The sequence below is a fragment of the Brachionichthys hirsutus genome, chromosome 21 (assembly GCF_040956055.1).
Source record: "Brachionichthys hirsutus isolate HB-005 chromosome 21, CSIRO-AGI_Bhir_v1, whole genome shotgun sequence".
Lineage (NCBI taxonomy): Eukaryota > Metazoa > Chordata > Actinopteri > Lophiiformes > Brachionichthyidae > Brachionichthys > Brachionichthys hirsutus.
In genome coordinates, this window is record NC_090917.1 from 7,557,109 (window position 1) to 7,570,439 (window position 13,331).

Here is a 13,331-nt window from a genome sequence, read left to right on the forward strand (position 1 = left end):
TGCTGTGCTTTATTATTTTATGTAGAGCGATACTGCTTCGTTCCGTTTGTCTGTCCTTAAACACAAAACCAGGACTCTTTTTCTGGGTCACTGAACGGTGATCGGTCATCGCTACACCAGACCCGCTTCATGTGTAAATATTACTGTAATAGTCGGTGTTCAAATAGTGAATTAGAGTGACCTTCATTTAAACTTTAAGCCGCTATAGATCATTAGATTTTCAGCTTCTGAATTAGATCTTAAAAGCTGGATTCATGTTACACATTACAAGTATTTCATTACAATTTTTGAGTTATCTTGCTAAAGGACGGACGGACAAACGCCGGCGATCACACAACCCCCCCCCCCTCGCCGGAGGTAATAATAAATATGAATGATTAATGTTGGTTCAACCTGCAGCTTGGAAAGGGACAATGAATGTCAAATGTAGAAGCCATGAGACTCAATAAGGAGTAAGAGGTGCACTATTCGTGAAACGTTCCGTAGAAGGAGACTGAGGTATGCAGGCAGGTGGTGTGTGAAGGTGGGGGTGTTTGTAACCCAGCACCTCAGCGTACCCGGTCCTCTCTGCAGGTGGAGGCTCCGTCTGCACCGGTGAAGCTGCAGAACAAGCAGGAAGTAGGAGAAAGGTGACAACACACACACACACAGACGCACACACACACACACACAATCAGACATTAGGTGGTGAGAGGTGGAGTGAAAGTGAGAGTAAGGGAAAAGGAAAAAAAACTAGAATAATAGTATGTTTAAAAGGCCAAAGTATTACTAGGAAATAAAGACTGAACAAACGAGAGACTGAATGACATAATGACGCATCATTTCCAGCCAGCGGCACCTAAAGAGCAGAAATGACTCGGAAAATGAGCAGCTGTGCCTCCTGATGATGCCACATCCATCACAGCCCGTCTCAAGCTGTGGGTTCCTGCCAGTGACTGATAGAGGATGCTATCAACGGAAGCGGCGTTGGATTTAAGTCACCTTTAAATTGTTCCATCTGGCTGCTAATTTCATTTCATCCTTTCATTTTAGAGAAACACCCACGATGCCATTGGGACCATTGCTTTATTAAACCCCCCCCCCCCTGCTTATAAAAAGGCATGGTCATTTTGGTAGAAGGAATAAATGACTGACGGGGCAACATGTCCTGCCTCTGGCGTGCTGGAACGGCCATTGGGCTCTGACTGAGGGATGCTGAGTGAGCTTGACATCATGAACGTTTTCTCCCGGATGGCATTAGAAGGTGTGCAAGTCCATCGGGAGGAGGATTCCGGCTCCAATTAATGCTGTGACTCTCTAATTACTTATTGTGTAAAAGGCAGAATGCCGTTGCGTCACTGAGAACTTTTCAGCCTCCAATAATTAAAAGTAAATCTGGACCAGGTTGTTGTTTTCACACATCGCCTCTTTTTCCAGCACGTTTCTCCAGGAATGACACTAATGTTTCTATTTTACTTTATCATTTAATCATTTGCCTGTGGTTTGAAGCACTGAGGTCGTCATCTGTGTGTGTGTGTGTGTGTGACCGCGGTGAACCTTGGACAATGGCAATGTGCCATTTCAGCTGGGATCCTGAGTTGGGTTACAAAGCAGACATTATCTGGGCTCTCACTGTTGCATCAGTGCAGCCTGGCTGAACCCATTAGCACTGGACTTAGCCACACACACACACACACACGCACACACACTAGCACTGAAACAATACATAAACTTAGACTGGACTTGGAGTTGTGTGTGTGTGAACATAAGGAGCCCCCAGTCCACTTGGGGAAGTGACAGAGACAATGCCGGTTCTGTTCCCGTGTTATGTGGCGCTGTTGGGAGGGTTATGGCACATATTGGTTTGTGTGTGTGTGTGTGTGTGTGTGTGTTCCTCGCTGTTTCTTCCTCCTTTCCTCTAGATACTCTCCTCCTCCTGCATGCCTTTGTGTGCACCACGGTCGCTCCTCCGTGCGCTCACTCACTTTGCATAGAGGTGCAGAGCCCGGAATGTGGAGATAAGATGGGAGAGATGATCCATGGCACCTGTTCACAGGTGAACCCCGGAGCCACCGATCTGCTATGCCGTCCCTGCAGATGCCATCCACTTTGTTATGCACAGTAGATAACCGGCAGTCCTGAACAGTCCTGTTTTTATGCTCCTCCCTTGCATTCGCTTTCATGTTTACGATCAAGAATGAGCTCATTGCTGCCGGTTTGGTGGGCAATCGGTCCATTGCCGCAAACGCATACTGACAGTTTGCATCAAAGAAAAATAGGGTGCAAATAACAAAACAGCATGAGGAGTGTGTGTGTGTGTGTACACAGCAGCATGAAGAGTGTGTACACAGCAGTAAGTCCAACCCTTACAGATATACTTGCACAATTATGTATAAGTTAGCGGCATATTTTAAAAGAACAAGATAAGATATTAAAAGCGACAATGAGCAGGAAAAACATTTCAGATTTTTGATTTTCAGCTTCTCTGTGTGTTTGAGAATAAAATACTTTTCATCTTCATCAGCTTCCTGCAAAAAGTAGTTACTTCCACCACACGGAAGAAATGCAATTTCTAGTCTTATCAAACCTTTGTTGCGTTGTGTAACAGTAAAAGAACAGCGTTTAAACTGACTACAAAAGGGTCTAATTATACCAACCAGCTGCCATCGCTACTAGCGTGGCTACAAATACGCAATAGTGCTTATTTACAAAGGAGGATCAGAACATGTACTACATCAAAAAGTACTTAATAATCAGTACTTCAGAGTTCACCAGCTACGCTATCTGTCTGGCAATCATGTGACCAGAATTAAGTGCAGCTCTGTTTACGGGTCAATCCTGAGACAATGAGGGTGCACCTTGCAGGGAGGTGGTGGCCATGGTGACACCAGAAACTCCAGTCATTTGTCACTGTGATGCATTTTCGTTGTTGGGGGCGTAACAGAACAGAATAGCGAGCCTTTATTGTCATTGCATGGTGGATATACAACGAGATTAGGACCAGCATAGAACAGCATAGCAATGAGGCGCCCGAGTCTCCCAGTGTTCCAGCATGGATGTTGCGCAGTGATTTTAAGAGAGGCTCTCCTGTCGAAACGTGTTTTATGAGACCAGGACGCTCTCTCACGCAATCGGCAGTAGTGATGCAGCGATGCTCGTCCGCCCCTGCTTGGCCGTCCCAGGTCGATGGCGTCCTTGCTGCCCCTCAGCCAACATGTTCCTTCCACGCCACCGGCAACGACTGCTGAACGGCGGCGTGTTCCTGTGTTCGGTGTCCAGCTGCGATCCGTTCCACAGGAAATGGCTCCAGCAATGGTTCTGTTCAGACAAGAGAACAGGAACACGCACGCACAGCCACTCACCCGACACTGTCACACCCGCTCCCATGATTATCCTCCATGATTACATCGCTGTCTGCGCTGGAGGCAACGCAATGGCAGGACATGTTACACACACACACACACACACACACACACACAAAACAAGTAAATAGGAATCAATGAGAGACTTATATCAACAGACACACACTAAAATCTGGGTGTGCCGCAGCGCTCAGAGCAACTGTGTGTGATCATCGGGGAGGCGTCCGCTTGTACAGTACAGCTAGTAAGCACAGACCGACTCGCATCACTGAGGTGTTGGAGTATTTTTAGTTGTCCTGGTTACGTAACAGTGCTCTGTTGTGCCTGGGATTGTTTTCAGCAATCTATTCCCACGTCACAGCCTGTCTCAATGGATTGTTTCTAACACCAGGGCTGAGTTATTAGGACTCTTTATTCTTTTTTTTTTTATGATGAAAAACACATGCGCTAGTTCCTCCTGTGCAGTAGCATAGTAGCTGACGAGCCAATGTAGCGCAACGTGAATGTTGCTCCACCTGTGAGCGGCAGCACCGAGCTTTTGCTGCAACGTTGATGTGTGCGCAGTGTTAAAGTTAATGAGTCACACGTGTGTCAAACAGACAGCTTGGACACGCAGAGCAGACATGTACGAAGGACTTTCAACGGAAACAAGCCCGCAAGGGCTTTTTTGAAATACTCCTCTTAGACAGGATGTTTGACGTTATTTGTACTGTAATACATGCTACTGTGTGACTGTACTTGTACTCTAACATTCTATCTAATAAATATATTCATCATCATCATCACATGGCAACCCAAGAAATATGTCTGCCCTCGCTAAAGCTAGACGCTAAAATGTTTCCATGCTTATTGCTAATGTTTCTTTCCATTTTTTTCTCTTCCTGGAAAAAGTTGTTGCAGTCTGTCCCGTGTGCTTTATTTTAATTTAAATGTTAGTTAGTTTAATTTTTTTATATTTTATATCCCTCAGAAATAAGAAGAAATTGTTGGAGAGACTGAAGAAGAATAAAAGATGCTATTGGATGAATGCATTTGTGGGATGTCGGGGTTTAATTCTGTGACTCAGGAAATCAAATACTCTTATAGATTGTCATGGAGACGACACTGGTCTTTATTCTGTTAGAGAAACACTAACGTGCTTTGTGTTGCTAAATAATGAAGCTTGATAACCTTCAAAGACAATATCTGTCCTCCTTGGGTGACTAACACCCGACAGGTCACATAATCTGCTGTTATTTGATACCGTTATTTGATCTGTATGCATGACACACACACACACACACACATGCACACGCACACCTGAGTTTTAAAACTGGTGAAAGATAAGTATGAGGCTTGTTTAAATAATGATGATATGCCAGGTTGCTGCATTGAGGGATGAATGGCTTCATGGAGGTCTGCTGCTGCAGGACTGATGACATCATCCGATAACGCCAAGGACATAATCCTCTGTAGGCCCGACTTCCTCCTTTAGCGTAGGAGACTGACACCTTCTGGTCAGATGGAGAAACAAATTTGAGGGTTTGCTTTTGAGCTTTTGGAAATCTTTACATCGTTGAAAATGCACAAATGGGGCGGCTCGGCGGCGCAGTGGTAAGCACTGTTGCCTCGCAGCGAGATGGTCGCAGGTTCGTCTCTGGCTTGTGGCCATTCTGTGAGGAGTTTGCATGTTCTCCCCGTGTCTGTGTGGGTTCTCTCCAGGTTCTCCGGCTTCCTCCCACCACCAAAAACATGCAGCCTAGGCTGATTGGTGACACTAAATTGCCCGTAGGTGTGAGTGTGTGTGTGGCTGGTTGTCTGTCTCTCTGTTGCCCTGCGATGAACTGGCGGCTTGTCCAGGGTGTCCCCTGCCTCTCGCCCATTGACTGCTGGGATTGGCTCCAGCTTGGCCCGCGACCCGATAACGGAATAAGCGGTTAGAAAATGAGAAAATGCACAAATGTCTCATTCACCTCTTTGTGTCCCGTCTACTTGCTCAGTCTGTCCTCGGTGGCCCAGAGAACTTCCGCCGCACCGTCCAAATCAAACAGCAAACAGGTTTCAAATCAAAAATCAAAGGAGGTTGCCGATAAGGATTATAAAAAAGACGCTTTATCTGTGTGCCCATGTAACTGCAGTCTGTTGCCAGTTCATTTAACAACCCAATATACATTTATGGTGTGAGGTTGTGTGGAATATAGGTCAGAGGGACATCATGTGCTCTGCTGATGCTCTAAAGCGGCTCCAGGCTTTATTGATGCTACAGTCGTCGGCTGTTGTCACATGGGGCCAACAATTTCACAGTTGAACAGGCGGTACACTGCGCTACCCAACACCACAAGGCTCATGTGATTTTAAGAACTATCATTTACTGAGGCAGACATTATTTACATTCAGTATACATGTGGCTTTATCCAATGAACAATATGGGAAGAGCACGAAACAGGCATTTCATTTAAATTTAAGTATTCAATTCAATTATTTTTGAGATAGGTAAAAAGAAGGGTTGAAAATTAATTACATAAAGGGAAATTGTGTGGAAATTGTATCTATTCAAACAAATTACTAAATTTTTTGGTGAATAATCTCATTATTATTACAAAACACTATATACACAAATGTTGATATGCCAAATCACCCCCATCATGGCCTGCGCTTAAGAATGAGCTGCCCCTGTTACAGAAGATACTGAAACAAATAAATAGTCCCCAGGCAAAAACATTGTACACATTTCTAGCAGAATTTAACTTTTCCCAAACCCCTTGTTTGTAATTTATTTTGAAGTGACCTGTATATTTTATTTTTCTTCTTCTTGTGTTTGTGTTTATTTTTAGTTATTTTCCTTCTCATTCTTTTCTTCCTTTTGAACATATTGGTGATTTTATATTACTCAGTTAGATTTCCCTCTATTTTGACCTCGGAAAATGTGAATGTTTTGTGTAATGTGTGAGTGTGAGATATACCTGTATTCAGCGAGTTTGTACTGGCGAGTTTTGTTAATAAAGTGTTAAAATACACCCTCAAACAATAAACAAGTTTCTAAATCATTCTGATTTAATCAACTTTGTTAATATTGATAGTGGAGAATATATTAATATTCTGAAGAAAAATATTCTTCCTTTTGTTTCGGACAATTTTAATGGTAATCACATACGACCAGAAAGTTAATGTTCCATTTTTTTTGTGACGAACCCAGAATGGGTTATTTAGTTATTATGTATTTTATTAATAGTGTTATTATTTATTTCCAGAATTTTTTTCTGTGAAGAAATGGTTATTTGGTGGCTGTCTGGAAAACAATAAATGTTTAGGCCCCCCTGCCATCATCACACTTTTCCTGTACAAACTGACCCCGGCCCTCCATCAGAGAAGGAAAATGTTATGTGGCCCTCACAGGAAAAGGTTTGGGGGCCCCTGCTTTAAACAGTTGGGTGATCCCTAGCCCTTCAGACAACACAGAAAAAGGGTGCCAGGATGACCCTGATCTCCACCCTGAAACCAAACAACCGGCCCTACTGCTGAGCCTTGTGGACTTCCACATCCAGCAGGGTCACAGCAGGCAGTTTCCTCTGCTGAACATGCAGCTCTTCATAAGCGAGACCGAATATAACCGCAGCAGGACCACAGAGGAAAGTGAGTCATTTATCGACTAATGATAAAAAACAAGCGCGCCGACTGTGATTTATAGGTACCAGGCCATGAGGCAGGTAACATCCTCGTGGTGACTGTGTTTGCTAACTTTATCCTTTATGCTACTTTTTTCTAAATCTCCATCTTTTCTAAAGTAATTTAAGTTCCTACTTAAATTATCCTACTTATGTACGAAGGACTTTCAACGGAAACAAGCCCGCAAGGGCTTTTTTGAAATGCTCCTCTTAGACCGGATGTTTGACGTTATTTGTACTGTAATACATGCTACTGTGTGACTGTACTTGTACTCTAACATTCTATCTAATAAATATATTCATCATCATCATCACTTAAATTGATAAATTAATGAAAAAAACAACAACCTTTAAATGATAACATTCCCAGAGACCTTCGTACTCGGTTAAAATCCGACTTGCAGCCTTTCTGTGAGGAGTTTGCATGTTCTCCCCGTGTCTGTGGGTTCTCTCCGGGTTCTCCGGCTTCCTCCCACCACCAAGAACATGCAAATTATTTAAATTGGTGACACTGAATTGCCCGTAGGTGTGAGTGTGAAGAATTGTCTGTTTGTGCGTGTAGCCCTGCGATGAACTGGCGGCTTGTCCAGGGTGTGCCCCGCCTCTCGCCCCTGTTGACTGCTGGGATGGGCTCCAGCACAACCCGGTATCGGACAAAACGGTTCGGAAAACGAATGAATGAATGTTTCTTTTTTTTTTAATAAATACAAGCATGATCTAAAAGACAATCGTCCTCAAACCAAGACACTTTACAAATCTATCACTATAAAAACCATAAAAAAACATGAACTTTTTAGACATTTTGTGAATGAACAACATATTCTGTCCGTATTAGTTATTTCTTCCGATGCTGTTGACTCTTTATATCTTTTACCTCCTTCTCCATCTGGTGGTACTCAACGGTCGTCTCGGTTAACTGCAAAAAACAGTTCATTAACAAGTTTGCCGGACACAAATACACATTAACAGCTGAAACTGCATGACAAATGCAGAGACACTAATCGAAGGCACTCGGTTCGTACCATATCTACGAGAATTTCAATCTTTAATTTCAGAAGGTTGTTCTCTTCCTCCAGCTGTGTATTTCTTTTCTTAACTCTTTGAAGTTCCCGACTAGATGTGTTCCCACCAGATTCTAGATCAGACAAAAAAAAAAAAAAAAAAATCAAATAAAACACAAATGTACAACAATTACAACACAAACACACAAATATATGGTGACGGTCTTCACCTGTTATCCACTGTCCATCTACAAATCTCCACGTCTGACCACCAATGTTCATATTAGGAGGTCCAAACTCAAGGCCCAGTTCGACTTCTCTGGTGGAGCGATCCAACTAAAGGGCAACAACAACAACAAACAGCCTTTTAACTCTCTCCAGGCATCAATCATTTACTCTATGCAGGTGAAGCATCGGGGAATGGTGTACATTTAATGATGCATCAATGACAAACATAGATAGTAATATGAACTAAACCATCCTATCGAGCATCTTCAGCATCATGATGTAGCATGAAGATGTAGCATAAGGTTTAAACTCACCGTATGAAGGCTGGAGAGAGAGGAAGACTTCCGAGGTGGAGTCTTCTTCGGACTGAACGTGCTTCCAAAGAGTGGCATCTTTAATGATCTTTTAAGCTCCTGCGTAAAAGACAGCGCACCATTAAAACATTACGCAGCCCCTGTGTGTGTGTCTGTGTACGTTTGCTAAGAGAGGCGCTGTGCTAATGCTAGGTGGCTAAGGCAGCTAGACGCGAGTAAATACTCACACCTGAGATGGAATTTCAAATGTTTGCTACGTCGCGGAAGAACTGTGAAAATATGAAACTAGCATACTTACCTCCATACAAAATACTTCTTACAATTCTTAGCGTTCCAGCAGAAAATATTTGCTCTCAAAAATCAACACCATGCTTGACACAGCGCATGCGCGGAATGTCCCATGGCGTTGGAGATACAAAGAAGGTTTCGGTGTAAAGTGGTTGTACATTATTCTACAAAAACGCTCATTTAAACGTTAGAAATATATTATAACGCATAATTTTGTCATTCTTTTACGTAGAGTTTATATTTAAAAGTCGGCTTCGGTTGAAAAAACACCCCTATCCAGGCGAGGTAATGGAACATCCTGAGAATGGAGACGCGTCACCTTGATACTGCACTCAGCTGATGCGCTTCTCATTCTAAAGTCCTTATTCTTTGCTTTTAATTATCATACTTAATTCTTATTCTTGGCTTGAGATCAAGATCAAAATATTAACCTTTAAACATTAAAGCGCAGTTTGCAGCGAGAGCCGGTGTTCCTAATGTAATCGGAGCATCACGATATTCTTTCATTAAAGTTAGTCCCGTGTTGCGCAGGCGCGCCCCCAAACGCTGTCCCGTCTTCACAGCATCACTACTAGTCAGTGGTTAAAGTTAGTGACTTGCTGTTTATCGCTGGTTAAAATACAGCTTCAGATCTTTCTAACAAGCCCCTGATTTTCTCCGTGTGCAAAGAACTCACGTTAATAACTCCGTGTGTAAAGTGTGGAATGTCTTAATCAGCCTCACACGCACGCTCCCACTCACTCCTCTCGCGTTTACCAAACCGTATATTTCTGCGCGCCTCCACTTCTTAAAAGCGTCTCCAACTCGCTCTCGGTGAAGTTTCTCTTATGAATCCTTTTGTTTTAATTTTCTGGTCGCGCAGACGAATGAATCTCAGGTGCAAAGGTCATTTACGTATGATTTGCGTATGTAAATAGGGGCGTGGACAGCCCGTAGGTGTGAGTGTGTGTGTGGCTGGTCGTATGTCTCTGTGTTGCCCTGCGATGAACCGGCGGCTTGTCCAGGGTGTCCCCTGCCTCTCGCCCATTGACTGCTGGGATTGGCTCCAGCTTGGCCCGCGACCCGATAACAGGATGAGCGGTTAGAAAATGAAAAAAAAAAAAAGAATTATTTTATAATGATTATTTTGAAGAAAATAATTGTGAAAATTATATACAAAAACGTGTAATTTAGTGTTAATCTGAAGAGCAAAAGGAGACATTTATGTATGCTGTGTTGAGTACTGTCTTTCAAATTTTTTTAAAGGTCCCATATTGTGAAAAACACACCTTTCCCATGTTTCTGCACTATTATGGAAGATTTGGGTCATTATCAACCCCCAAAAAGCAAAATAAACCATCCAGCCAATCTTGCGTTGTTTGCGTTGTTCTGTACTACTATTCAAAATCACTTTTATTTAGGATGAACCTCCACAAACCTTCCCAAATGCTACAGCCTTCGATGAGGCGTGTGCGCTCTCAGTGCTCTAGGGTATCAAACTTTATTTTCTAAATTCCTGAAGTATTTGACCAGAACACAGTCCACACCAGCATCATGCTTCACATCCCTGCGTTCTGTCCTGTTGTCTAATGGTCCAGCTTCTTCCTCTCTGTTTGACACCTAACCCTGCAGTCCTCACACAGGACGGTCTCACCGACCAGGTAAAGCCTCTCGGGCACTGCGGGTGGCTCCCGACTGGATTCCTGCTCAGTGGGGATGGGGTTTCTGTCCAGGTTGACCTTTTGCAGCTTGCTCAGCTTGGCGAGGCAGCCAGGGACACGGGCGAATCGGTTGTCGGACAGGCCGACGTATCGGAGCTCCTTCAGCGCGCCGATGGAGGAGGGAAGAGCTTCCAGCTGGTTGAGACCCAGGTTGAGGGTGTGGAGTTTCTTCAGGAGGCCGAGCTCGATGGGGAGGCTCGTCAGGCGGTTGTTACACAGGTTCAAGTTCAGCAGGTTCTGGAGACGACCGATGGTCGGAGGTACTTCCTCAAGCTGCAACAGAAGCACAATCTAGATTTCATGACACGATTTATTAAGGATATTTAACAGCTGTAGATGTGACTGTTGTGTACCTTTAAAACTGGGATCCTAGAATGGGGAGAAACCTTGAATACGTGCTACAGCATATGCTTTTCCCTTGATGAACCAACGCAGGAATAGATCTTTGATTATTTGTGCATCACCTCTATAATGACAATCATTTAGACCTAAACAATTTACTATTGTTTGACAAAGGAAGGAGACTTTTGAGAAGTAATAAAAACAAAGGATTAAAGTGACACAATCAGCAATATGTTCATTTTAGGTCCTCATTTTGGTTAAGTGTCCCAAACCACTGGAATCCACTTCCACACTTCATCCACACCTCAACAAAGGCTGCAACATTTGGAAGGGTTGGTGAAATTCATTTACATGAATTTAAGCTCTTTCAAATTAGCAGAGAGTTAGCTATCAAAATCTTCCCAATGAAAACTGGAAAAATTACAAGATAAAAATCAAAACTGGTTGTTAAAGATTCAAACAAGAAAACTTACAGAATATGTCTCCACTTTCTCAGCGTGACAAAGAAAACGGTCATAAAGTAACTCATTTAAAGCAAAATGCGTCACTCCTGAAGTGTTTGCTCAATTTGTAGAAGACAAACGAACTGGTTTCAACTCACGGTCCAGATCGGACCGAGCAAAGGCTGCAGTTCCTGTCGTACGTTATCCTCACCTTTCTCTCATACTCACATAGTTGCTATGCAGATCCAAAACAGTAACGCTGATAAAATGTTCCCAGATATCTGGAACCCTTCGGATCAAATTCCTGCTCAGGTGCAGCTCGTCAAACTGTCCCAGCTTCAGGATGCTCTTTGGCACCACGGAGATCTCCTTGAAACTGAGGTCCAGGCATCGTTTCCCTTCCAGCGTCAGCTGTACGCAGCTCTGAGCCACTTTCAGGGTGATCCTTTGAGTTTTAGTCTGACCGCTTTTCTTTCCTTTGGCCATTCAGCTGCAGAAACGGAGGCGACAGCGACGATGTCTGTGGTTATTGTGCTGTGACCGAGGAGTTGACAGGAACTTGGTATAATACTGTGTTACCCGACACAGATCAGCCGGGTGAAACGGTAGACACCGATTTCCATGACGACACAGCTGACTCTTTGTAGAGACTTTTTTTTCCATTTTTTTTAGGTATTTTAAACACAAATAAACTTACAAGAATATCCGATTTTTCTGCAAAAATTAGAACAAGACTCCAGACACAAGAAAGTTTACTTACTTGGCTTCGGATGGGTCTTGTTGTCCTTTGTTTCCAAGCAACTGCTGTTTGCTCTCAGCAGTGTTTGTGGCGGCGAACCGGAGGAGTGTGGAGGACGTCTTCCAAGGTCACAGTAACTCTGGGGTCATTGTTTTAAACTGTAACATATTTTATTTTACAGTTCTACTGCAAACCTTTAGTAAATGAATGCTATAAAAAAGTGTACTGAAGTACTTGTTTCTGCTGTGTAATATGCTTCATCTACCAGGAGGGGATGCTGTGTTTGTAAAAATCACATTAATTTCACTCCACCATGAAACCAAACAGATCCGAGTTTGGGACCCGTTGGACTTTGTTCACACTGGACTGAAACGTGGCCCAAAGCAGGTTTCTTCAGTGTCAACAGCATGAATCACATGGAATCAGTTCTAAATCAGATTTGCATTTGTCATCGTTCTCATTCACACTCATGTTTTGCCATCATTGAGGGACAACCGGGAGATGTGAGATTATAACTTGAAGAGGTCAACTCCCAAATCATGTTTTTAGCCTTCCTCACTTAGCCTCCATTTTAGGCATACGTGCCAATAATTCTACTTCAAAAGAAGAAGAAGAAGAAAATTAAAGCCGCAAGCGGCGTTGTAGGCCCTCGCCGGCCGACAGGCCGTTGAGCTGACCCGCCGACGCACGCCGCTTTGGTCCTGAGTGCTTCGCAAGTGTTTAGATTTGAGCTGCATGAGTAGCTCACAGTTTAGTCAAATCGTTATTTGGATTATATGGCCATCTGCCATCAGGAGTTTTTAAGTTTCAATCCAACATGGCTGCCTTCCTGTGTGTCCGGGGGCATGGCCATAATAAAAAAAATGTTTGCCCTGACTTGACGCATGTCTGTACCGAATTTCGTGGCTGTCCGACAAAGTTGGCGTCGGACCCCTCCCCATAGGCGGGGTTGCCATCGCCATGGCAACAGCGTAAAAAATGCAGCCTGGGTGTCATTGCCTTTTCAACCGGCATGTGTGTGAGAATGTATGTGGCAAATTTGGGACGTTTCCATGCAAATATGTCATTTTCATAAGTTTGGTGATTGTTTTGTGTTGCACACATTTGATTAACATGGGGAATGCCGGCCATTGCCATTGCCACGGCAACACCGTAAAAACAACGACATGGTTACGATTGTGTTTTTTGATCGGGACCACATGAGGGAATTTTCTGGAAAGTTTCAATAATTTCTGTCAAACTAGAACTTGGTGTATTGGGACAACTCTTGGCAATAAATCCATTACACTTT

The 13,331-nt window shown here is 43.4% G+C and overlaps 2 protein-coding genes across 2 annotated transcripts; both read right to left on the minus strand.

The window, feature by feature from the left end:
- Positions 1–7,664: 7,664 nt before the first annotated feature.
- Positions 7,665–8,915, minus strand: cby1 (chibby 1, beta catenin antagonist). The gene is made up of 5 exons (XM_068754662.1): positions 8,827–8,915; positions 8,529–8,627; positions 8,217–8,322; positions 8,008–8,120; positions 7,665–7,901 (listed from the first exon to the last, which is right to left on the minus strand). The coding sequence occupies exons 1-5, from the start codon at positions 8,830–8,832 to the stop codon at positions 7,821–7,823; spliced, it is 405 nt and encodes a 134-aa protein (XP_068610763.1). The 5' UTR covers positions 8,833–8,915; the 3' UTR covers positions 7,665–7,820.
- A 1,466-nt stretch (positions 8,916–10,381) lies between these two features.
- On the minus strand, positions 10,382–11,787 carry lrrc18b (leucine rich repeat containing 18b). Its single transcript, XM_068754761.1, has 2 exons — positions 11,530–11,787; positions 10,382–10,789 (listed from the first exon to the last, which is right to left on the minus strand). Exons 1-2 carry the CDS (start codon positions 11,785–11,787, stop codon positions 10,382–10,384), a joined length of 666 nt encoding a protein of 221 aa, XP_068610862.1.
- Positions 11,788–13,331: the final 1,544 nt, after the last annotated feature.